At 41.6% G+C, this 24,274-nt stretch overlaps 3 protein-coding genes, 1 long non-coding RNA gene and 1 pseudogene across 4 annotated transcripts; 2 read left to right on the top strand and 3 right to left on the bottom strand.

Annotated features, from left to right (window-relative positions):
• Positions 1 to 362: 362 nt before the first annotated feature.
• Positions 363 to 9,894, bottom strand: LOC129839765 (splicing regulator SDE2-like). Its single transcript, XM_055907406.1, has 7 exons — positions 9,687 to 9,894; positions 5,039 to 5,156; positions 4,723 to 4,834; positions 4,369 to 4,538; positions 2,218 to 2,323; positions 1,693 to 2,077; positions 363 to 1,385 (listed from the first exon to the last, which is right to left on the bottom strand). The coding sequence occupies exons 1-7, from the start codon at positions 9,786 to 9,788 to the stop codon at positions 1,167 to 1,169; spliced, it is 1,212 nt and encodes a 403-aa protein (XP_055763381.1). The 5' UTR covers positions 9,789 to 9,894; the 3' UTR covers positions 363 to 1,166.
• Positions 9,895 to 9,946: 52 nt separating this feature from the next.
• Positions 9,947 to 10,811, top strand: LOC129839785 (28S ribosomal protein S28, mitochondrial-like; annotated as a pseudogene).
• Positions 10,812 to 10,935: 124 nt separating this feature from the next.
• Positions 10,936 to 12,425, bottom strand: LOC129839803 (uncharacterized). The gene is made up of 2 exons (XR_008757102.1): positions 12,251 to 12,425; positions 10,936 to 12,157 (listed from the first exon to the last, which is right to left on the bottom strand). It is a non-coding gene; the product is annotated as an uncharacterized LOC129839803 (long non-coding RNA).
• A 4,081-nt stretch (positions 12,426 to 16,506) lies between these two features.
• On the bottom strand, positions 16,507 to 23,252 carry LOC129839773 (splicing regulator SDE2-like). Its single transcript, XM_055907414.1, has 7 exons — positions 23,071 to 23,252; positions 20,361 to 20,478; positions 20,045 to 20,156; positions 19,691 to 19,860; positions 18,394 to 18,499; positions 17,857 to 18,241; positions 16,507 to 17,549 (listed from the first exon to the last, which is right to left on the bottom strand). Exons 1-7 carry the CDS (start codon positions 23,170 to 23,172, stop codon positions 17,331 to 17,333), a joined length of 1,212 nt encoding a protein of 403 aa, XP_055763389.1. The 5' UTR covers positions 23,173 to 23,252; the 3' UTR covers positions 16,507 to 17,330.
• Positions 23,253 to 23,431: 179 nt separating this feature from the next.
• On the top strand, positions 23,432 to 24,164 carry mrps28 (mitochondrial ribosomal protein S28). Its single transcript, XM_055907421.1, has one exon. The coding sequence runs from the start codon at positions 23,467 to 23,469 to the stop codon at positions 24,043 to 24,045; it is 579 nt and encodes a 192-aa protein (XP_055763396.1). The 5' UTR covers positions 23,432 to 23,466; the 3' UTR covers positions 24,046 to 24,164.
• The last annotated feature ends 110 nt before the right edge of the window (positions 24,165 to 24,274 follow it).

The raw sequence follows: 24,274 nt of genomic DNA, 5'->3' as shown, positions 1-24,274 counted from the left end.
AATTTGTAGTTTAAATAAAATTAAAACCACCATGCCAATCTCCAACTATCAATCCTTGCATCCAGCTCTGTAAATTTGAGAATAGTTACATTTCCTCAGCCCCATCCCTCAACTTACCAAAGTGAAAGGGGCAGGCTGTTGAAATGGCAGGATGTGGCTTTAAATGAATTCACCTTTGTTAACTAGATTTGTGATTTCTGACATTTAGGAATACGATGGCTTGATATTTTTTTTAAAGTCAAGCTTGATTTAAACCATCTGATAACCCCTTTTGTTTTATGAGGAGAAAAATATTGTTTATGGTGTAAAAAAAATTGAAGTCACATTGATGTACTTTTACTTAATACAATAACTCCTTGAAATTTTGAGAAATGCCTTTTATTCAACCATATATCCAAATAAGGAACATAGGTACAGAAAAACAAGAAAGCAATTTCCAGAGTTATGAACCTAATTTTAAAGCCAAAGAATTACTCTGTCCTAAAAAGATTTTGGTTGTGAGAACCACTCACTAACCAGGTTGCCATCCAACCTTTATGTGAGTAAAGTACGTTGGATTAAAAAAAAAAGTCACAACAGTCCTGATGGAAACAGCAAATAGCGTCGGTAAACTTTACAAATGTCAACAAAACACAGAACGCTAGACAAGGTGGGAACTTTGTGTTTCTGGAAAATGAATTACACAAGAAATGGCAGTGGAAACACCTTCATACTCTAAATGTTGATATAATAACCATCATAGCAAAGTAAACTTGGAGTCGCGTGATGGTAACATCTCTAGTTGGAAAATGCGCATTTCGTTTTAGAATATTTGCATGAAAATCTGTGACCAATTGGATAAAAACCTAGTTACTGTGATAAAGAGACACTTAATTTAATTTGTGCCACTTCATCCAACATAAGGGACCTAAGAAATTTAAAAAGTCAAATCTACTCTAGAAAAAGTGTCTGAAATGCATTGAGAACAGGAGAATTCTGGGATATATCCAATAGCCTGTGACAAACTTTAATTGTGTCCACTACTTGGGACAAACAAAAATAAATCAGACACTTTGAATCTGGGGCTCATGGCATAGTTAAATCTGTTACCTTAATTGTCGCCAAGTCAGGAGTCCAACTCAGCATAAGACTCATTATTATACGGTGCTGTAATAGAAACTAGGCAGTCATTGCTTCTTGCCCTTGCTGGGTTTGGCCAATAGGGCAGGATCGATGTCCTCTGCAGAAAGCCCTACGGTGGAGAAAAGGCGAGCAGCGCGCTCGGACAGGGTTCCCCCACACTTCATCCCCCGTGCAATCAGTTCCGCCTTTAGCCTGTCCAACCCCAAAGTCTCCAACTCCTTGTCTGAGTGCACTGCCTGGAGGTCTAAGGGCCCATCTTCACACTGCATACCAGGGGAGAAACACACAAGTTAATCTTTAAAAGTAACTGTTCATTACACTGTTCTATTTTGTATGACTGCAGTTGGTCTTGTTGCAAAGTCCTATATTCATGGTGCATTGTGAGCCATTAAACATCTTTGGTCATCCCAACATCTCATTTGCATTATGATCACAAGGAAAGCTGCTTAATTTCTGGGATGACCCAGAACAACGAAGGAGCAAGTATGGATAATGAAAATGTAAAACATTAAATAATGAACTAACAAGGCCCAAGAGGACAAATCTTGAGTGGAACATTAAGAAACTCACAGCGGCTTGGTTGACGCTACTCTGAGCTACGCTTAGATTGTCGGTCTTTGGGAACGTTTCTCCTGTGGGGACCACCTCCTTCTGCTCCCCACTACCACTGGTATCGAAAGCTGCTGCCTCTGCTTGAGAATGTGTCTGCACCTCTGCTGGGCTCTCTGGAGAGCTGGGTCCTGAGATGGAGTTGCTGCTTGCGCTAGGAGCTTCCGGAGTTGCTGTTTGTTCCGCTCTGCTCAGAGAGGCTGATGTGTGAGCTGACGTTGCTCTCTTTACAGGACAATCGGGTACACCTGAACCGGAAGCAGATGTGGAGGGAGAGTTCCCGCTTTCGCTTGCATCATCGTCATCCTCAGAGCTGTCCAGGTCATCCAGGCCACCAACACCAGTCCTGTAATATCAAAAACATTTCACTATCACTTTTGTCCCCATGACATTTATTTGGCATGTTTTTATTTAAGAGGCTGCAAAGATGATGATTTTTTTTTTTTTTTACAAAAATGTTAAACCAGGATGACAAAGCTCATTCACCAAAAGCATTTCTTCTTGCTTTTCCCTTGGCCTTTGTTTGGAGGTGGCTTTTTGCGTTTCGGTGCCTCGTCTACTTTCACTAGACCGCTGGAAGAGGCTTGCATTCCTAAAAAACAGACTGTTAGACTCACCCTTGAAATAGTTCAATGGAACAAACAGCCCTTTACATTGTAATCATTTTCCACAACACAGATCATTAAGAAACATATATTCAGCACCAGTCAAATGTTTGAATACACTTACTGATTCAAGGGTTTTTCTTCATGTTTACTATTTTCTACATGGTAGAATAATAGTGAAGACAACAAAACTATGAAATAACATATGGAATCATGTAGTAACCAAAAGTGTTAAACAAATCAAAATATATTTTATATTCTTCAAAATAGCCACCCTTTGCCTTGATGACAGCTTTACAAAAGCTTGGCATTCTCTCAACCAGCTTCACCTGGAATGTTTTTCCAAAAATCTTGAAAGAGTTCCCACATATGCTTAGCACTTTTTGGCTGCTTTTCCTTCACTCTGCGGTCCAATTCATCCCAAACCATCTGTTGGGTTGAGGTCAGGTGATTGTGGAAGCTAGGTCACAGGCTAGGTCTAGGTCACAGGCTAGGTCACATCACTCTCCTTCTTGGTCAAATAGACCTTACGCAGCCTGGAGTTGTGTGTTGGGTCATTGTCCTGTTGAAAAACAAATTATATTCCCACTAATCCCAAACCAGATGGGATGGCGTATCGCTGCAGAATGCTGTGGTAGCCATGCTGGTTAAGCGTGCCTTGAATTCTAAATAAATCAGACAGTGTTACCAGCAAAGCACCCCCACACCATAATACCTTCACCCACATGCTTTACAGTGGGAATTACACATACAGAGATCACCCATTCACCGACACAGCGCCTCACAAAGACACGGCCGTTGGAACCAAAAATCTCCAATTTGGACTCATCAGACCGGTCTAATGTCCATTGCTCGCATTTCTTGGCCCAAGCAAGTCTCTTCTTATTCTTGGTGTCCTTTAGTGGTTTCTTTGCAGCAATTCGACCATGAAAGCCTAATTCACAGTCTCCTCTGAATAGTTGACGTTGAGATGGGTCTGTTACTTGAATTCTGTGAAGCATTTATTTGGGCTGCAATTTCTGAGTCTGGTAACTCTAATGAACTTATCCTCTGCAGCAGAGGTAACTCTGGGTCTTCCATTCCTGTGGCGGTCCTCATGAAAGCCAGTTTCATCATTGCGCTTGATGGTTTTTGTGAATGCACTTGAAGAAACTTTAAGTTCTTGAAATGGTCCATAATGACTGACATTCATGTTTAGAGGTGACTGAGGGACTGTTGTTTCTCTTTGCTTATTTGAGCTGTTCTTGACTAGTTAAAATAAAAATTTCAAGTCAATTAAGAACTAATTCTTATTTACAAACCCGAACGACGCTGGGCCAATTGTGCGCAACCCTATGGGACACCCAATCACAGTCGGTTGCGATATAGCCTTAAGTCGAACCAGTGTCTGTAGTGACGCCTCTAGCACTGAGATGCAGCGCCTTATACCGCTGCGCCACTCTGGAGAAATATAGACAAAATATAGACTTGGTCTTTTACCAAATAGGGCTATCTTCTGTAAAGCCCCCCTACCTTGTCACAACAACTGATTGGCTCAAATGCATTAAGGAAAGAAATTCCACAAATGAACTTTTAACAAGGCACACCTTAATTGAAATGCATTCCAGGTGACTACCTCATGAAGTTGGTTGACAGAATGCCAAGAGTGTGTAAAGCTGTCAAGGCAAAGGGTGGCTACTTTGAAGAATCTAACTTCTAAAATATATTTTGATTTGTTTAACACTTTTTGGATTACTAAATGATCACATATGTTATTTCATAGCTTTGATGTCTTCACTATTATACAATGTAGAAAATAGTAAAAAGAAAAGAAAAACCCTTGAATGACTAGGTGTTCTAAAACTTGTGCCCGGTAGTGTATATATAAATATATCTCCATAAAAATTACACCAGGGGCTCTGCATTGTTTGGCCCTGTGCAGCTTCCGTGTGTCTCAGAGGTTGGGTGAAAAACAAACATTACCATTCTTACAAATGGACAATAATCATACTATTCTACCATTTCATTCTAAATAGCCATTTGAAATTTGTGCCTTTTAAAACCGAGTCCTCCAGGCGTTCTGAGAGGTCGTGGCACTGCTGCTCGTACTCTGGGTCTGTAAAGTGATGCTTGGGCTCGGCCAGCTTCCTCTGCAGTCTCTCCAGACGCCTTTGCTCTTTCTCTGCCTCGCGGTCTGCCTGCTTCTTAAGCCACTCTGCCATCCTGAAGACACACACACAATGTGACTATATTTTCATTTCCTATTTATTCATGCAATTTATCCATTCCATTGTACCAAAAGTGCAAACTGACAATCAAATCCACCAGGCGAGCTTCATCAAAAACACCTATTTAGAGAAATACTTAAAATACCAGATAAAACTGAGTCTGTGGGTGACCATCTTACTCTTTCTCATGGTTGACATCTCTTAGTCTCCTTCCGCTTAGGTCCCTGCAGGCTTCGCGGTTTGTGGTCTTCTCAATTTGTGCCCCAAGAGCCCTAAGCATTGACCCAAAGCCTGCCAGTTACAAATAATGGAACAGTTAGTTTCATATACTCACTTACTCAGAATAATGTAAGCAACATTTCACACCTGTCCACTAACTTTAGGCTTAACAGTAAATTATAATTTTCTTAAGTAGCTAGCTAAATAGAAGTTATAGTAATGAACCTGTTACTGTAAGTCTAAGAGACAAGCAGACTTTAATAACTACTTAGTTACCTCCTTTCCCTCCACAGAGACGAGGCTCCAGTCGATACACCGCTCCAGCCTGCAATTTCTCATCAAGCTCTGATAGTCGTCCATTATTCTTGACATAGAGATCCGATGACGGGATTCCCTGAAAGCAATAGAAGAAACGTCAGGCAAGTAGCTAGCTAGTAGGGACGTAATGATTGAACAACACACATCAGTCCCCGGTTCAAATGTTTAGGATATGAGTGAGGTTGGTCTTCAGGACTCCAAACCAATCCAAACGTGGCATAGGCCAGGAAATCGATTCAAACGTTACGAATGACAAGTTCCAATTTTTTTCCTCAAATGACTTTCTACCTTCGGAAAATAACTAATATTTTGTAACAACTGCGTTCTCTCCTTCAGCGTAGAACTAAGCATTTAATTGTGTTGACAGTCATTGAGCTTCAACCCCAGTAAATATCAGTAGCCTAGTCAAATAGCACACTGTATGCAGCTTGGCGTGCTGATCAACGATAGGTAGGCTTATTCCTGATCTGGCACATCTATGCGTCACCTTTAGCATTCAAAAGTTTGTAAAATGGCTTGCGCAATAATAGGCTTTATTAGATGAGTATATCTAATAAAGCCTTGCTAGGTTATTATATCAAACGTGCTGTTACCGGAATAAATGTAGCCTAAGCTACCGCAGGACACAACTCATCTGGATACACACATGATGATCTGAGATTACATTTGATTTTACTTTGATTGTTCAGGTTCACCATCAGCAATAGTTTCACTTGAAAACAGAGTGTGTGCATACACACACACAGTGCATTCAGAAAGTGACGCAGCGGCCTAAGGCACTGCATCTCAGTGCAAGAGGCTTCACTACAGTCCTTGGTTCAAATCCAGACTGTATCACATCCAGCCGTGATTGGGAGTCCCATGGGGTGGCGCACAATTGGCCCAGCGTCGTCCGGGGTAGGCCGTCATTGTAAATAAGAATTTGTTCTTAACTGACTTGCCTAGATAAAAAAAAAAGTGAACTTTATTTAAGTATTCAGACCCCTTGACTTTATCCACATTCATACAGCCTTACTCTAAAAAATAAATAATGTTTTATTCCCCTCCATCTACACAAAATACTACATTATGACAAAGCAAAAACTGGATTTTAGAAATGTTTGCTAATTTATTAAAAATAAACACTAAAATATTACATTTACATAAGTTTCAGACCTTTTACTTTACTTTGTTGAAGCACCTTTGGCAGCGATTACAGACTCGAGTCTTCTTGGGTATGACTTCTTTAGCTACTCGCACTGCATGGTTGAAGCAGGAGATGAAGAGAAGCTCACTCAAGTGTGTCAAAACCATTTGATGAGACGGGAGTGAAATCCAAATTCATGCCATTTATTAATTGGCTATGTCTTCGCTATTTTTTTTAAAGATAATATTGATACATTACTAGCTCCAACACTTTAAATGTGATGGTGATTTCAGCTGAAAAGTCAGGAGTGTGCACTTTCGAAAGCGGTGGGTAACATCCTAAGTTGTCCGAAAAAACATCTTCCACCACCATTTTCGTATTAAGACAGTACACATATTTTTCCTGTTCCATTTCCGGCGGCTCGCCATTATATAAAGCAAAGGAGGAAAATTATGCTTTTGCAGCCTGAATGGAAGATGCTTTATGTACGAGCCGTTCCACGGGGTACACGAGTGTATTACCGGGAAGCACATCAATCCTAGATGATTGTGCAGATCTAGCACCGACTATCGGCTGCCTAGGCTATATAAAACGTAATCTCATTAACAATTGTGATTATCTTTGTCAAAGATTATGGATATACTGACAAGATACATGTCTCTCCGCCCAAATAATGGGCCGTGGTCCGCAAAGAGGCACAGCGGGCTGTCTAGCTTCCGCCTATCCTTTATCTGGATTGGTGGATAAATCTCATTACTGTACTCCTTTTTTTATATATTAAAATGAGGGTTGTGACGTCAACCGCCTGTATTCAATGGAGAGAGATGCTATGCTACTCGCTTCATTACATGAATATGCATAGCAATTTAGAAACAACTCCGACAGTGTTTTATATCAAATTTGACGGGATGCCACGTGTCCTACTTATATCAGCACACTCTTAACTTGTGCATTACGAAACTTCTATTTAATCAAATAACCTCACATATCAAATAAGCCAACAAAAAAAATGTTTACCAAATTCGTCACTCATTGACCTCCATAGAAAAACTCCTTTCTTAATGGGCAAAACAACAAAACACGCCACCTGCTGGAGGGAGACAGATTTTCCGCCGAGTTGGGCCTCTCTGCCTTTGTAAGGGAGGAGACTTCACTTCCTTTCTTTGCACAAACAGAAACTCTTGGCCAAACCCATCTCTTCCGCTAATGTCACCCATGTTTACCATGGCCCCCAAAAACGTTTGTTTTTTCAATAAATTTTACGATACAGCCTATTTTGACTTTGTGGCTGTGGATTCTAGTGGACATCAGTTTAAGCACCGCCTTCGCCCAATCCTGATTCATCCAAATAATCACAGTCAAAAACCCAAAACCAGGAAAAACTGCTGCTTCTTATTAAAAATGCTTTGTCAATGTACAAATACAATAAGGCATACATATATTCCTGTACCAATAAAGTTCACATAAATGAACTTCCCATTCCTAGATAGTCAAAATTCAACTGGTTAATGGCCTTCATAGCTTTCTTGGAGATGGAAAGAGAGTAAGCTGGATAAATGCATCTGGATAAAATTTCTATTTTAGTTAAATATATGCGACCAAATCTATATATCTCTTTGCATCCATCTGTTAAGTCTGGCCTTGCATTCATCCAAATTATTCCAGACACTGAAAATCTCACTTATCTTGACATTTTTGGTAATATGTATACCTAGATATTTGTCTGTGGATTTAATTGGAATATCATGAGCCACCACAAGGTGACAGTCATGTAAGAGCCATTAATTCACACTTCCTTAAATGAAGGTGTAAAAACGTAAGCTTTGGGAAATCGTTTTATGGTTTGGAGAGCTTTTGGAACCTGGACAATATTTCTCAAAAACAAACTGCCAGCTGATTTATGAAAATCTGGTCATCAACACTACTCAGATGTTCTATATCAGAATTCTTGATAAGAATTGACAGCATTTCTGCAGCCATAAGAAAGAGTGATAGTGGAATAGAGCAGCCTTGTTTAATTCCACAACTTATGTCAAATCGTGGAGAAGTCCCTAGTGTTAAGGACACTGAGCTATTAGTGTTTTGATAAAAGGATCTAATCATGTTCCTGAACTTTTCTCCAAAACCATAAAGCTCCAAAGGATAGAAAATAAGGGTGTTCAACCATGTCAAATGTTCTGTAAAAAAAAAATAAAGAAAAAGAGTAAATCCATCATTTATCAGATTCGAGCAAGTCTTGGACCAAGCGTATGTTGTTCTACTTGGGCTTTGACAGATTCTTGCTGTTTCATCTGTACACAAGAGATTCATAAAAATAAACTGAACCAGCACGTGAATACCCCCTTTCTAGCTCTGACTCGAATGATGGCTACTTTGAGGAAAATGTTCATTTATATGCATGTGATATGTGCTTGTCCCCCATTGCTATTTTAAGATTAAAGCACTAAATGTAAACCACTCTGGATTACAGCATCTGCTAAATCAGGGGGGGGTCCTCAAACTTTTTCAATTGGGGCCCCCACTTCTAGCATTGGGTAACATCCAGCGCCCCCCACGTCTATTTCTATAGGCAAAAGCACTGTCCATGAAACAAACCGTTCACACTCCTTGTTGGTGGAGAGAATTTTGCAGGGTTAAAGCTTATTTCCTTCAATTCTACACATTGTTATGGGGCGCACAAAAAATGTGCCGTTTTAAAGCTACTTTATGTTTTGCAATTCTATACATTTAGCTATGTCTAATGTGTATTCATGTAATATTTGAGTGACAAAATTACAACAATATCTATGGGCAAAAAATAAAAAATTTAAATGCTGACACAGGCTAGTTGATCTGGACATTTCTGACATGTTATAAATAGCTATCTAAAAAGGTATGCAATGACAAACATGACAAGAGAACCTGATGTTGCACTACTCAATTTCGAAATTGCACCTTGTGCATTCTACTATTACAACTTTCAAGAGTACGTTTAAAGCCGGACGGAGTTCTTTATAAACCCACCAAAAAGTTTGGGAACCATGTGCTAAACGACTAAAATGTTTACAAATGTTTCGTTATTGAATCGCATCGGAGCCCATCTAACGTTAAATGTGTATCGAATAGACTTGAAAATTAAAGATGCACATCCATACTAGTATTAGTACTGCCAGTACTAGCTAGCTAGTTATATAAAAACAAAAAAATACAGCGCAGAATAGCATTGCAGAAAATACTATGTATGTTCAAATCCTGGTTGGCAAAGTTTGTTAAACAAGATAGCTAGCTAGTTATATAAAAAAAAAACACAGCGCAGAATAGCATAGCAGAAAATACTATGCATGTTCAAATCCTGGTTGGCAAAGTTTGTTAAACTAGATAGTTAGCTAGCTCCCGCTAATATCGCGTTAATTATCTAGCTACCATTAGCTAGCTTGTTGGATGTGGAACCTATTAAGTAATATTTCAGCTTAATTGATAACACGACGATTTGATACTAACCTTCTCTTTCGTAAAATTATCAACTAGATCACGAACAGATGCTCCAGTAGGAAAAGAAGCATTGCAAAAATGAAGAAGTGGGCCAGAAAGAAACAACTCCATGATGTTGCCAAAGAGAGCACAGAAATGTAAGGATACTTTGTCGAGCTACTACCGGATATTTACGATGATATTTACGCTGATGTCAAAATGTTTTATGCTACGGAAGCCGGAGAGCTTTAAAAAAGAGACCTTGTTATGTAACGTGACGATGTAGGGATTTTTAAGGGCTTTGTTTTTTATACTAATTTTGGCACGACAAATGTGAGGAGTTTGTTATTTTTATACAGTACGAATTGGATCATTGTGGTATTCCTTCCTTTATAATTTAAATGTAACACAAGTAAACACCCATCGTCCTTTGCGGCAGACACACCAACATGGCAGCTTTGTGCAATGTCGTGTCAGGTCTGAGGACTGGCACATGTGTGTTTCCAAAACGAGCAATTGATATTTGCAAGTCGTTATACAGCACAGATAGCGGGGAGACATCGGAAGGAAAAGCGGTGGAAGAAACACAAAATACCAGCAGCCGACAAGGTGAAAAGTGGCTTCGCTGCAGCATATGAACAACACACAAGACCTTCAGCAGAGACCAAATCAGACAGGAACTACTGTCAGACTTGGGTCAAGAAGAAATGAAAAATAATTTGCGTCATTGCTACGAAATTTTCCTCTCATGCAGATGGGACCTTCAAAGGACAAAATGGTAATCGGGAAGATCTTTCACGTAATCAAAGACGATTCATACATTGACTTTGGTGCCAAGTTCCATTGTGTATGTAAACGACCGACAGTGGATGAAGAGAAGTACTAGAGGGGGAGCAGGGTACGTCTGCGTCTTGAGGACCTCGAGCTCACATCTCTCTTCCTGGGTGCGAACACCGACACAGCACTACTAGAAGCAGATGCCTTTCTTCTTGGACTGATCGAGAGCAAGGACGCATCGACCAAATAGTAGAACAGCATTGACTCCGAACCATAGACTTGCCCCAGCAGAGGACAGTTTTTCTTGTTGATGTCACTATTCCCACATTATTGTCATTTGTAACTGAGGGCTTGAACAATAAATGTATCCAAATGTAATGTTTCATCTTGAGAAATCTGCTACATCCATGTTCAATGGTCATTTCATTGACCCATTTATTCTGGAAGAGTCATAAAATGCCTCATGCTTAGTAACAGTCATGTAACATCATAACCCAAAATATAAGGTTGTAGCTTTCAAACGTTTAATCAAGATCTCATGGACTGTTAGTCCTTGCATGTCTATGTATGCATATGAAAGTGGTTACATTTCTCCAGTCCCATCCTACCTCTCAGCAAACCAAGTGGTGGGGTAGCCCTTGATCATGACTCTTAAATTCCATTACATTATACTATAAGTCATTGGACGAAGGTGTCTTCTGTAGGGGAGAGTTCTTTAGATCCCAGACGCTCGATCTGAACATTAACATGCATCGCTTGAGGTACGGTTTTGGAAGCAAAAGGACCTTATCTTTCATATCAACGATAAATAATAAGTAACAAATGGTTACATTCATACACACCTTGTATGCATTAGGGATTATAACTATGCACTAACCATGTTAATCATCTTTAGAAAATGAATAACTCAAAAGTTATATGATAAGTCAGTTTTTTTTTCAGTGACATTCTTCGCAGAATTAAAATGTGCAGTTCAGCATAACCCTCAAAGTTACTTTTTACCTTGTCACATTTTGAGGAGTCTCTTTCCTACATTTAGTGTTTTAGTTTAAAGTACCCTCACCAATTTTTAGACAAAAATTGCGATCTTGAGAAAAAGATTAGTTATATTTCTGTCTTTAACTGATGTAGTGTACTGTACTGAGGTATCCTAAAGACTAAGGCATCAGTACAATTTACAGTTCATTAGCAGCCTATAGCTCTACATACTTTCTATAATCCAAGATCTTGCGAAAGGTAGCAAAAAATACATACAGTCACAGAGTACGATATTATCTCTTATTACAGACTAGCATCTGATTTTGATGGTTAAACAAAAGAGAGAAAAACCTAAAAGGTTTGGAATGGAACTTAAACAATACAGGCATTCTTTGCACAACGGTATGCCCTGAAAACATTGCCATTGTATAATGCGTGCAGTGATTTATATGCAGCGACTCCCTTAGTAAAGCATTTCATTTTCATCACGTGTAATTGACCAGGATAAATGCATTTGCCAAGTTATTGAGCAGAGGCAGCAAGGTATTTGTAGTGGTGATAAAAAAGTAGGGAGTAGAAGTTTCTTTGGGATTGTTTGAGATGATGCAAGCCTTAGTTGGGTGCACTGAGATGCTTTGGAGGCACTTTGAGGCTATGGTTGTCCTCTACTATGGGTGTGTATGTGTCCTCTTCTACAACATACAAGATCACCATACACTTCAACCACACATGGTCATAATCAGCCACTGTGAGAGACAAAGACAGAGTGGATAAGGTTACTTTTCCTTAGTGAATCAGTAATTAAAAGAGACATAGCATTGAAATTCAAATGGTCTCACCTCTGTGATATTCATTTCAGCAGTTCCAGTGCCTTCTCTATCCAACTCCTGGAAGGCCTCTGTGAAAATAAGGGAAAATATATATATTTAGAATTGTGCTTTAACACTATCTATAATTAAGGCCATGAACTTTTCTTGACCATCTTACCAATGACATCTTTAACCTGTGATTAGATTCAAGGCACCACTGCAGGCACCCCCGCCCCTTCCCCCCAGTCTCACCAGTTAATTCTCACATTAGGGTCTAATTATTAACAACTTTAAAGTAGAAGTCTGGAGTTTGGACACAGCGAACAAGACTGTTAATGAAACATCTCTGTCGAAGTATTTCCCTGCTTGCTGTTTTCAAATTAAAACCATTGTTGAACCTTTTTTCATGTTGGGTAGCAGAAGTAATATAAATGACCCAGTTAAAGAAGACTGCACGGACAATTAACATGCATAGAAGCTTAAAGGGATACTTTGGGATTTTGGCAATGAGGCCATTTATCTACGTCCCCAGAGTTGGATGAACTTGTGGATACCATTATTATGTCTCTGTGCCGGGTATGAAGGAAGGTAGAGGTAGTTTCGCGAGCCAATACTAACTAGCGTTATCACAAAGACTAAGTCTATGGTTATTTGTTATCATGCCCATTGTCAAAATCCAGAGGTATTCCTTTAATGTGTGATTAGTAAAATATTAATGGAAATGATGAAGGTATGAAGATGTGATGAATGACTGTAAGCTTCAGAGGGCACTACATCAATGTCTTGGTGCTGGAAGACAGAACTACCAGTACAGACAGAAGTCAATAATTTTTCATGGTCCTAATTATGAAATGATAATGTGAATTCAATCACAAATCACAGTCCAGAAACAATCACTGGCCTAGCCCTCACCCCCGGGGCTAACTTTGTTCTATATCGTGGAGCTCCGCCCCATAGTGGAGCTCTGCTTCTATTGGTTTACCCCGCCTAGGCAGCGAATAGCCTGAGAAAAAATTATGCACAAACATGCAGCCAATAGGAGTACAGGTGTCCATATATAAGGGGATGTTTCCTGTCATTCAGCCTCCCATTATCTTCAGCGACAGGACTGGACTGGACTGGACTGGACTGGACTGGACAGAAGAAGAAGAAGAAGAAGAAGAAGAAGAAGAAGCAGAAGCAGAAGCCTATACAGTAGATAGAAGACTCAAGACGAACCCACCCACCGTCGACTTCCTGGTCTCGATGTCGTCCTTCATGAGCAAAGTTTTTCCACTCCCAAAAGCTCTTTTAAGAGCTCAGAGGCGCTGCTCCACAATGGCGGCTACGAACCCACACGATTTATGTTTCGTGTGTTTGGGTTCACAGCACGCTAGGGGCGACCTCACAGACTCCTCGGAATGCCCTAGCTGCACCCTCCTTTCTTTAAAGGAGAGTAAACAGCGGTGGGAATTTTTCAGGGGAGATCTCCCAACCGAAACTGAAATGACCCCTCTCCCTAGGGTGAGCGCGGGAAATTTCACCTTGGGCGAGGAAGAGACGGGCTCTGTATTCTCAGCAGCCCTCTCTTACGCAACGGCTTCTCTGCGCTCTGATTTTACAGGGCTCATTGAGCGGGCCGCGAGCCGTCTAGACATTGCACTGCCCCCCATTCCCCCCAACCCGGAGGTGGATATGATGGTGGGCGGCCTCTACTCTAGACCGAGACGGGCGGCTGTGCTTTTAGCACCTGCCATGCCCTCACTGGCAAAATATGTGGAGGTTGCATGGGAGGCGCCTTTAATGGCCAGGGCGCCTGCGAAGGCGTACATCCCATTCACCAGAGTGGACGGAGAACGGTCCCAGGAAATCCCTAGGCTCGAGGACGCCCTGGCAGCGTACCTTGTCCCAGGTTCGAGCTCCTGGCCGTCGTCCAGGAAACCCACATTACCTTCGACTAAGGACAGACTCACAGCCCAGCTGGCAGGGAAGTCCTTCGCTCTAGGTGTTCAAGCTGTAGCAGCAGCTAATAATATTGCCCTCTTGGCCGCCTCTCTGTCCCGTCTCACCACGGGTAAGACTGGGTTGTCGGGAGAGGAGCTAGAGGAAGCGTCGAAGATTTCCGGCGCCATCCTCCATCTCACTCAGGCGTCGGCTGTATGCGCGGGGACGTCCATGGCTACTTCGGTGGTCGTGGAACGACACCTCTGGCTGTCTATGACGGCCATGAAGAAGACCGACAAAGCCGCCCTGTTGAACGCCCCCATCTCTGACAGCGGCCTCTTTGGAGCCGCCGTCAAAGATGCGACGGTGCGTTTTGGCCTGCCAATGGCAGGAGGGTCTAGAGCGGCTTCAAACGAGTCTCCCTGCTCCATTAGACATGGGTCTAGAGCCAGACGGAGAGCCCGTCGAGCGGGTGCACCTGGAGCGGGCCTCGCCTCTCCGGCAGCACCAGAGAAAGCAGCTTCTCCACCAGCGAGAGAGGTCTTCATTTCGTCACCCTGGCGTCCTAGGGGCAGCCAGAAGAGACGGCGACACTGACGGGACCAGGGGGGAAGAGCGCAGCGCCCACTGTTATTGAGCCAATATGTCAGTTGTTAATAAAGAATGTGTTCCATCTGACTTCGTCACAAGAGAACCTCTTTTCCATAACAAACTTGAGACCGTTAAGGTTCCTTCTTTCTTCTTTATCTCTCTTCCTCTCACCACCCTGTGTCTAGCACAGCCCACCATGAGTGCGTAGCTGATTACACACAGGAGGACGTTGTGAGTGGGAATGACATGACCGCAGCAAAGCGGACGCTCTGATGAGCCGCCATACCTCATAAAAGCCTTGTACCACACACTCTCAGGAGTAATGTGGTTAAAGGTTTAAAGAACAGCCCCCTGTTGGGCCGATGACGCTATTGGGAGACGGCACACTAACACAGGCGGGCACCAGCTCAGACCCGTGCTGCGTTCATGGGCGTCTGGAACCACAGGTTACATGTATAACCCCCGTTTCTCACAGAACCCGCCAATAATTCCGACCCTACACCACACACTCTTAGGAGCAATGTTTGAGGAACAGCTTGCGTACACAGCCCCATGTTGGGCCGATGACGTAATCGCTGTTGGGCGACGGAGCACCGGCTCAGTCAGTGCATCTCAGACCCGTGTTGCGTTCACCGAAGGTTGGAACCACAACGTTTTATTTATTTTTTTACTAGGCAAGTCAATTATGAACAAATTCTTATTTTCAACGAAGGCCTAGGAACAGTGGGTTAACTGCAGAACGACAGGGGCAGAACGACAGATTTTTACCTTGTCAGCTCGGGGATTCGACTAGTCCAACGCTCTAACCACTAGGCTACCTGGCGCCAAGGTTACCTGTGTAACCAAAATGTTGGCGCCCACGTTTCTCACAGGACGCGCAGACATTCCAGTGTTTACAGACGCTTGTCTGACTGGATGGGGAGGGACATGCCAGGCTCGGGCGGTCAGAGGTGTGTGGCCTCCCTCGGGACTCCCCATCAACCTCCTAGAGTTGGAGACAGATCGACTGTGTGGTGTCCCAGGAGGTCTACACCGGGGGATGGTAATAGAGGCGACGTTGGCTCCCTCTGCTGTGAATATGGGAGCTGGGCACCCCGACACGGACAGCTAAGTGGAGGTAATTAGAGGAAGGTGCCAACCAGCCGTGGAGGCTAAATAAAAGGAGCACGATGGCACACCGCGGGAGAGAAGGGAGAGAGACGGACACCAGTTAAAAGAGAGAGAAGGAAGACCGAGCAAAACCTAAGTTATTTCTTTGATACATTTATTTTCTGTCTTAGTAAAGTCGTTTTTTTGGACTAAAGCCTCCCTGTCTGTGTCAATATCTGCACGCTCAACCCAACACCCCACGGTTTACCACAACTGGTTCAGACCCACTTCGTGCCTACATACATCGCCAAGGAGGAATTGTGGCTGTGGGCTCACGAGCACCTTCGCTCGTTGACAGCAGCACACATTCCAGTCTATCAGAACGTAGGAGCAGACCTCATGTCTCAAGGGGGTCCCGGAGACAAGTGGCTGCTGCAGCCCGACATTGTTCTCCAAATATGGGAACGGTACCTGTTCGCGTCACGTGTAAACACGCAACGTCCCCTTGGTTTTCCCTACGACGCCAGGAAGAACCGCCACTATGGATAGACGCACCAACTGTGGCCAGATGTTCTCCTGTACGCATTTCCAACGCTGTCCTGCATTATCCCACTGCTAGCCTGCGTGAGAACAGGAGGGCTGTCAGATTACCCCGGCTCTGAGGTACACAGACAAGACTCAAATTTTGATTGCGCCATCATTGCCATAATATTGTTTATGGTTTAAAAAATAACTCACATTCATGTATTTTTGCTTAACACAATACAGTAAGTCCTTTTATTCAACCATGTATCCAAATAAGGAACATATAAAACCACAGAAAAATAAAAAAGCAATTTCCAGAGTTATGAACGTACTTTTAAGCCAAAGAATTACTCTGTCCTAAAAAAAATTGGGTTGTGAGAACAACCACCAGGTTGCCATCGGTAAACTTTCCAAATGTCAACAAAACACAAATGTCAACAATACACAGAATGCTAGACAAGGCGGGAACTTTGTGTATCTGGAAAATTAATTACACGAAAAATGGCAGTGGAAACACCTTCATACTCTAAATGTTGATGTAACAACCATCATAGCAAAGTAAACTTGGACTCACGTGATGGTAACATCTCTAGTTGGAAAATGCCATTTTGTTTTAGAATATTTGCATGAAAATCTGTCACTAATTGGATTGAAACCTAGCCACTGTTACAAAGAGACTTCATTTCATTTGTGAAATTTCATCCAACATAAGGGACAGTACAATGACCTAAGAAATTTAAAAAGTAAAATCTACTCTAGAAAAAGTGTCTGAAATGAATTGAGAACAGGAGAATTCTGGGATATATCCTATACCTGTGACAATCTTTAATTGTGTCCACTATATGGGGCAAACAAAAATAATCACTCTTTAAATCTGGGGCTCATGGCATAGTCATATCTGTTACCTTAATTGTCACCAAGTCAGGAGTCCAACTCAGCATAAGACTCATTATTATACAGTGCTGTAATAGAAACTAGGCAATCATTGCTTCTTGCCCTTGCTGGGTTTGGCCAATAGGGCAGGATCGATGTCCTCTGCAGAAAGCCCTACGGTGGAGAAAAGGCGAGCAGCTCGCTCGGACAGGGTTCCCCCACACTTCATCCCCCGTGCAATCAGTTCCGCCTTTAGCCTGTCCAACCCCAAAGTCTCCAACTCCTTGTCTGAGTGCACTGCCTGGAGGTCTAAGGGCCCATCTTCACACTGCATAGCAGGGGAGAAACACACAAGTTAATCTTTAAAAGTAACTGTTCATTACACTATTCTATGTTGCATGACTGCAGTTGGTCTTGTTGCAAAGTCCTATATTCATGGTGCATTGTGAGCCATTAAACATCTTTGGTCATCCCAACATCTCATTTGCATTATGATCACAAGGAAAGCTGCTTAATTTCTGGGATGACCCAGAACAACGAAGGAGCAGATATGGATAATGAAAATGTAAAACATTAAATAATGAACTAACAAGGCCCAAGAGGACAAATCTTGAGTGGAACATTAAGAAACTCACAGCGGCTTGGTTGACGCTACTCTGAGCTACGCGTAGATTGTCGGCCTTTGGGAATGTTTCATCTGTGGTGACCACCTCCTTCTGCTCCCCACTACCACTGGTATCGAAAGCTGCTGCCTCTGCTTGAGAATGTGTCTGCACCTCTGCTGGGCTCTCTGGAGAGCTGGGTCCTGAGATGGAGTTGCTGCTTGCGCTAGGAGCTTCCGGAGTTGCTGTTTGTTCCGCTCTGCTCAGAGAGGCTGATGTGTGAGCTGACGTTGCTCTCTTTACAGGACAATCGGGTACCCCTGAACCGGAAGCAGATGTGGAGGGAGAGTTCCTGCTGTTGCTTGCATCATCGTCATCCTCGGAGCTGTCCAGGTCATCCATGCCACCAACACCAGTCCTGTAATATAAAAAAAAAAATTCTATTGGGCAGTTTTGTTCCCATGACAGTTTTTGGGCATGTTTTTTTTTTTTTTTTTTTTTTTTTTTTTACAGTCTGCAAAGACGATTTTTTTAATTGTACAAAAATGTTAAACCAAGATGCTCATTCACCAAAAGCATTTCTTCTTGCTTTTCCCTTGGCCTTTGTTTGGAGGTGGCTTTTTGCGTTTCGGTGCCTCGTCTACTTTCACTAGTCCGCTGGAAGAGGCTTGCATTCCTAAAAAACAGACTGTTAGACTCACCCTTGAATTAGTTCAATGGAACAAACAGCCCTTTACATTGTAATCATTTTCTACAGCACAGATCATTAAGACATGTATATACAGCACCAGTCAAAAGTTCGGATACACCTACTCATTCAAGGGTTTTTCTTCATGGTAGAATAATAGTGAAGACACAACTATGAAATAACACAAATGGTATCAGGTAGTAACCCCCAAAAAAGTGTTAGACAAATAAAATATATTTTATATTTGAGATTCTTCAAAATAGCCACCCTTGGCCTTGATGACAGCTTTGCAAACGCTTGGCATTCTCTCAACCAGCTTCACCTGGAATGTTTTTCCAACAATCTTGGAGTTCCCACATATGCTGAGCACCTGTTGGCTGCTTTTCCTTCACTCTGCGGTCCAATTCATCCCAAACCATCTCAGTTGGGTTGAGGTCAGGAGACTGTGGAGGCCAGCTCATCTGATGTAACACTCCATCACTCTCCTTCTTGGTCAAATATGGGACTCCCAATCACAGCCAGTTGTGATATAGCCTAGATTCGAACCAGAGTGTCTATTGTGACGCCTCTAGCACTGAGATGCAGCGCCTTAGACCGGGAGCCAAAATATGGACTTGGTCTTTTACCAAATAGGGCTATCTTCTGTAAAGCCCCCCTACCTTGTCACAACAACTGATTGGCTCAAATGCATTAAGGAAAGAAATTCCACAAATGAACTTTTAACAAGGCACACCTTAATTGAAATGCATTCCAGGTGACTACCTCATGAAGTTGGTTGACAGAATGCCAAGAGTGTGTAAAGCTGTCAAGGCAAAGGGTGGCTACTTTGAAGAATCTAACTTCTAAAATATATTTTGATTTGTTTAACACTTTTTGGATTACTAAATGATCACATATGTTATTTCATAGCTTTGATGTCTTCACTATTATACAATGTAGAAAATAGTAAAAAGAAAAGAAAAACCCTTGAATGACTAGGTGTTCTAAAACTTGTGCCCGGTAGTGTATATATAAATATATCTCCATAAAAATTACACCAGGGGCTCTGCATTGTTTGGCCCTGTGCAGCTTCCGTGTGTCTCAGAGGTTGGGTGAAAAACAAACATTACCATTCTTACAAATGGACAATAATCATACTATTCTACCATTTCATTCTAAATAGCCATTTGAAATTTGTGCCTTTTAAAACTGAGTCCTCCAGGCGTTCTGAGAGGTCGTGGCACTGCTGCTCGTACTCTGGGTCTGTAAAGTGATGCTTGGGCTCGGCCAGCTTCCTCTGCAGTCTCTCCAGACGCCTTTGCTCTTTCTCTGCCTCGCGGTCTGCCTGCTTCTTAAGCCACTCTGCCATCCTGAAGACACACACACAATGTGACTATATTTTCATTTCCTATTTATTCATGCAATTTATCCATTCCATTGTACCAAAAGTGCAAACTGACAATCAAATCCAACAGACGAGCTTCATCAAAAACACCTATTTAGAGAAATACTTAAAATACCAGATAAAACTGAGTCTGTGGGTGACCATCTTACTCTTTCTCATGGTTGACATCTCTTAGTCTCCTTCCGCTTAGGTCCCTGCAGGCTTCGCGGTTTGTGGTCTTCTCAATTTGTGCCCCAAGAGCCCTAAGCATTGACCCAAAGCCTGCCAGTTACAAATAATGGAACAGTTAGTTTCATATACTCACTTACTCAGAATAATGTAAGCAACATTTCACACCTGTCCACTAACTTTAGGCTTAACAGTAAATTATAATTTTCTTAAGTAGCTAGCTAAATAGAAGTTATAGTAATGAACCTGTTACTGTAAGTCTAAGAGACAAGCAGACTTTAATAACTACTTAGTTACCTCCTTTCCCTCCACAGAGACGAGGCTCCAGTCGATACACCGCTCCAGCCTGCAATTTCTCATCAAGCTCTGATAGTCGTCCATTATTCTTGACATAGAGATCCGATGACGGGATTCCCTGAAAGCAATAGAAGAAACGTTAGGCAAGTAGCTAGCTAGTAGGGATGTAATGATTGAACAATACACATCAGTCCCCGGTTCAAATGTTTAAGATATGAGTGTGGTTGTTCTTCAGGACTCCAAACCGATCCAAATGTAGCATAGGCCAGGAAATCGATTCAAACGTTACGAATCACCTACTCCAATTTTTTTCCTCAAATGACTTTCTACCTAAGGAAAATAACTAATATTTTGTAACAACTGCGTTCTCTCCTTCAGCGTAGAACTAAGCATTTAATTGTGTTGACAGTCATTGAGCTTCAACCCCAGGAAATATCAGTAGCCTAGTCAAATAGCACGCTGTATGCAGCTTGGCGCGCTGATCAACGAGAGGTAGGCTCATTCCTGATCTGGCACATCTATGCGTTACCTTTAGCATTCAAATGTTTGTAAAATGGCTTGCGCAATAATAGGCTTTAGTAGATGAGTATATCATTTGCTAGGTTATTTTATCAAACGTGCTGTTACCGGAATAAATGTAGCCTAAGCTACCGCAGGAGACAACTCATCTGGATACACAGATGATGATCGGAGATTACATTCAATTTTACTTTGATTGTTCAGGTTCACCATCAGCAATAGTTTCACTTAAACAGTGCACACACACACACAGACACACAGTGTTTTCAGAAAGTGGCGCAGCGGCCTAAGGCACTGCATCTCAGTGCAAGAGGCTTCACTACAGTCCCTGGTTCAAATCCAGGCTGTATCACATCCAGCCGTGATTGGGAGTCCCATAAGGTGGCGCACAATTGGCCCAGCGTCGCCAGGGGTAGGCCGTCATTGTAAATAAGAATTTGTTCTTAACTGACTTGCCTAGTGAAATAAAGGTCACTTTTTTTAAAGTATTCAGACCCCTTGACTTTATCCACATTCTGTTACGTTACAGCCTTATTCTAAAAAAATATATTCTCCTCCATCTACACAAAATACTACATTATGACAAAGCAAAAACTGGATTTTAGAAATGTTTGCTAATTTATTAAATAAACACTAAAATATCACATTTACATAAGTTTAAGACACTTTACTTTGTTGAAGCACCTATTGCAGCGATTACAGACTCGAGCCTACTTGGATATGACTTCTTCTAGCTGATTTTTGAAAATCTGGTCATCAAAAACACTCAGCTGTTCTATATCAGAATTCTTGATAAGAATTGACAGCATTTCTGCAGCCATAAAAAAGAGTGATAGTGAAATAGAGCAGCCCTGTTTAATTCCACAACTTATGTCAAATCGTGGAGAAGTCCCTAGTGTTAAGGACACTGAGCTATTAGTGTTTTGATAAAAGGATCTAATCATGTTCCTGAACTTTTCTCCAAAACCATAAAGCTCCAAAGGATAGAAAATAAGGGTGTTCAACCATATCAAATGTTCTGTAAAAAAAAATAAAGAGTAAATCCATAATTTATCAGATTCGAGCAAGTCTTGGACCAAGCGTATGTTGTTCTACTTGGGCTTTGACAGATTCTTGCTGTTTCATCTGTACACAAGAGATTCATAAAAATAAACTGAACCAGCACGTGAATACCCCCTTTCTAGCCCTGACTCGAATGATGGCTACTTTGAGGAAAATGTTCATTTATATGCATGTGATATGTGCTTGTCCCCCATTGCTATTTTAAGATTAAAGCACTAAATGTAAACCACTCTGGATTACAGCATCTGCTAAATCAGGGGGGTCCTCAAACGTTTTCAATTGGGGCCCCCACTTCTAGCATTGGGTAACATCCAGCGCCCCCCACGTCTATTTCTATAGGCAAAAGCACTGTCCATGAAACAAACCGTTCACACTCCTTGTTGGTGGAGAGAATTTTGCAGGGTTAAAGCTTATTTCCTTCAATTCTACACATTGTTATGGGGCGCACACAAAAAATGTGCAGTTTTAAAGCTACTTTTTGTTTTGCAATTCTATACATTTTGCTATGTCTAATGTGTATTCATTTGAGTAACTAAAAAATTACAACAATATCTATGGGCAAAAAAAAAAACGACATAAAAAAAAAAACACTGCTGACACAGGCTAGTTGATCTGGACATTTCTGACATGTTATAAATAGCTATCTAAAAAGGTATGCAATGACAAACATGACCTGATGGTGCACAACTCAATTTCAAAATTGCACATTCTACTATTACAACTTTCGTTTAAAGCCGGACGGAGTTCTTTATAAACCCACCAAGAAGTGTGGGAACCATGTGCAAAACAACTAAAATGTTGAAAAATGTTTCGTTATTGAATCGCATCAGAGCCCATCTAACGTTAAATGTGTATCGAATAGACTTGAAAGGGAAATATGCACATCCATACTAGTATTAGTACTGCCAGTACTAGCTAGCTAGTTATATATTTTTTTTTAAATACAGCGCATGGCAGAAAATACTATGTATGTTCAAGTCCTGGTTGGCAAAGTTTGTTAAACTAGATAGCTAGCTAGCTTCCGCTAATACCGCGTTAGTTATCTAGCTACCAGTAGCTAGCTTGTTGGATGTGGAACCTATTAAGTAAGATTTCAGTTTAATTGATAACACGACGTTTTCATACTAACCTTTTCTTTCGTAAAATTATCAACTAGATCACGAACAGATGCTCCAATAGGAAAAGAAGCATTGCAAAAATGAAGAAGTGGACCAGAAAGAAACAACTCCATGATGTTGCCAAAGAGAGAACAGAAATGTAAGGATACTTTGTCGAGCTACTACCGGATATTTACGCTGACGTCAAAATGTTTTATGCTACGGAAGCCGGAGAGCTTTAAAAAACGTAACGTGACGATGTATCTTTTTTTAAGGGCTTTGTCTTTTATACTAATTTTGCCACCACAAATGTAAGGAGTTTGTTATTTTTATACAGTAGAAATTTGAATATTGTGGTATTCCTTCCTTTTTTATTTAAATGTAACACAAGTAAAACACCCATCGTCCTTTGCGGCAGACACACCAACATGGCAGCTTTGTGCAAGGTCGTGTCAGGTCTGAGGACTGGTACATGTGTGTTTCCAAAACGAGCAATTGATATTTGCAAGTCGTTATACAGCACAGATAGCGGGGAGACATCGGAAGGAAAAGCGGTGGAAGAAACGCAAAAACCAGCAGCCGACAAGGTGAAAAGTGGCTTCGCTGCAGCATATGAACAACACACAGACCTTCAGCAGAGACAAAATCAGACAGGAACTACTGTCAGACTTGGGTCAAGAAGAAATGAAAAATCATTTGCGTCATTGCTACGAAATTCTCCTCTCATACAGATGGGACCAGCAAAGGACAAAATGGTAATCGGGAAGATCTTTCACATAATCAAAGACGATTTATACATTGACTTTGGAGCCAAGTTCCATTGTGTATGTAAACGACCGACAGTCGATGGAGAGAAGTACCAGAGGGGGAGCAGGGTACGTCTGCGTCTTGAGGACCTCGAGCTCACATCTCGCTTCCTGGGTGCGAACACCGACACAACACTACTAGAAGCAGATGCCTTTCTTCTTGGACTGATCGAGAGCAAGGACGCAAAGACCAAAGAGTAGAACAACATTGACTCCGAACCATAGACTTGCCCCAGCAGAGGACAGTTTTTCTTGGTGATGTCACTATTCCCACTGTAATTTGTAACTTGGGCTTGAACAATAAATGTATCCAAATGTAATGTTTCTGTTTCATCTTGATAGATCTGCTACATCCATGTTCAATGGTCATTTCATTTACCCATTTATTCTGGAAGAGTCATTAAATGCCTCGTGCTTAGTAACAGTCATG

Source organism: Salvelinus fontinalis, chromosome 3, assembly GCF_029448725.1.
Source record: "Salvelinus fontinalis isolate EN_2023a chromosome 3, ASM2944872v1, whole genome shotgun sequence".
NCBI lineage: Eukaryota > Metazoa > Chordata > Actinopteri > Salmoniformes > Salmonidae > Salvelinus > Salvelinus fontinalis.
The sequence above is the reverse complement of the archived record's forward strand: the minus strand, read 5'-3'. Positions and strand labels throughout refer to the sequence as shown.